Raw genomic sequence first — 1,455 nt, 5'->3', positions numbered from 1 at the left:
AGAAGAAGAAGAAGAAGAAGAAGAAGAAGAAGAAGAAGAAGAAGAAGAAGAAGAAGAAGAAGAAGAAGAAGAAGAAGAAGAAGAAGGAGATCATAGTCTACACCAGGAGGTGTCTGAGGTCTAACCTTGACTCACCTGAGTCACTATGGTGAGCCATCAAATTAATGCAGCTTTTTCCTCCTCAGTCATGAGACAAGATCTGTAGGAATCATAATTACCTGAGTAGACAGTTGTACCATGCAGCATGAGGCAGAAGGACAGAATGACAAGACACACAGTGTTTTGTGAAAATAGTCTAGAAGGAAGTGTCCACAAAACACTGAGCAGATCAAGAGCTCACAAACCTGACACACTAGGAAAAGGAAATTCTTTTACATTAACCTTGATAATTTAGCCAGGAAATGAAACTTGCCTAATGTGATAATCACCTATTTATTAACACAAACAATAACAAGGAAAGAATGCTGCATGTGAGGACAGTAGCCCCTCAGCAGGGTATAAAAGGGGACATGGGCAGGGAGACTCTCACTTCCAAACCTTCCAACCCACCTTCTTGTAAACCCACCCAGAACCGCCACCTCCAACACCATGGTCAGTTCCTGTTGTGGCTCTGTCTGCTCTGAGGAGGGCTGTGGCCAAGGCTGCTGCCAGCCCAGCTGCTGCCAGACCACCTGCTGCAGGCCCAGCTGCTGTGTGTCCAGCTGCTGCAGGCCCCAGTGCTGCCAGTCTCTGTGCTGCCAGCCCACCTGCTGCCGTCCTAGCTGCTGCATTTCTAGCTGCTGCAGACCCAGCTGCTGTGTGTCCAGCTGCTGCAGGCCTTCTTGCTGCATTTCTAGCTGCTGCAGGCCTTCTTGCTGCCGTCCCAGCTGCTGTGTGTCCAGCTGCTGCAGACCCCAGTGCTGCCAGAGTGTGTGCTGCCAGCCCACCTGCTGCCGCCCCAGCTGCTGCCGACCCTGCTGTGGTAGTTCCAGCTGTTGTGGATCTAGCTGCTGCCGCCCCACCTGCTGCATTTCCAGCTGCTGCCGCCCCAGTTGCTGCAGGCCCAGCTGCTGTGTGTCCAGCTGCTGCAGACCCCAGTGCTGCATCTCCAGCTGTTGTCGCCCTATCTGTTGCCAGACCACCTGCTGCAGGACCACCTGTTGCCGCCCAGCATGCTCTAGTGGTTCTTGCTGCTGAGCACCATCACCCACAGTCTCTGTTGTTCATCACCCCCACATTTGTGACGTAGACCATGAGTGAGCTGAACCCCAAGATGCCAATCAAAGGCTCTATTGCAACTGATAATGATTTTGGCTTCCACATATACTGTCTTTACTTCTGACGGTTTATTATCTGTCTCTAAAACAACACGCGTTTAAATTTTCTCCTAAATCTGTAAAGTTTGGCCTTGTCCACATGGACAAATTTGTTCTTTACCATATTCCTAAAAATGGACATTCTCTTATATATTAAATA

General features: G+C 49.8%; 1 protein-coding gene across 2 annotated transcripts; it reads left to right on the top strand.

Annotated features, from left to right (window-relative positions):
- Window positions 1–588: 588 nt before the first annotated feature.
- On the top strand, window positions 589–1,176 carry LOC110331155 (keratin-associated protein 4-6-like). Of its 2 annotated transcripts, none has more exons than XM_021211542.1 (2): window positions 589–967; window positions 1,043–1,176. In XM_021211542.1, the coding sequence occupies exons 1-2, from the start codon at window positions 589–591 to the stop codon at window positions 1,174–1,176; spliced, it is 513 nt and encodes a 170-aa protein (XP_021067201.1). The 2 variants fall into 2 exon arrangements, with proteins under 2 accessions (XP_021067201.1, XP_021067202.1); XM_021211543.1 differs by having other exon boundaries at window positions 589–1,030; window positions 1,151–1,176.
- The last annotated feature ends 279 nt before the right edge of the window (window positions 1,177–1,455 follow it).

The sequence above is a fragment of the Mus pahari genome, chromosome 14 (assembly GCF_900095145.1).
Source record: "Mus pahari chromosome 14, PAHARI_EIJ_v1.1, whole genome shotgun sequence".
Classification (NCBI taxonomy): domain Eukaryota; kingdom Metazoa; phylum Chordata; class Mammalia; order Rodentia; family Muridae; genus Mus; species Mus pahari.
Note: the sequence above shows the minus strand (reverse complement) of the source record. Positions and strands in the feature narration are given on the sequence as shown.

Bases quoted from the DNA above. Each gene is read 5' to 3' on its own strand.
- LOC110331155 (XM_021211542.1), top strand. From the start codon at position 589: ATGGTCAGTTCCTGTTGTGGCTCTGTCTGCTCTGAGGAGGGCTGTGGC. The intron at 968-1,042 runs CCAGCTGTTGTG...GTTGCTGCAGGC, and splicing joins CCGACCCTGCTGTGGTAGTT to CCAGCTGCTGTGTGTCCAGC.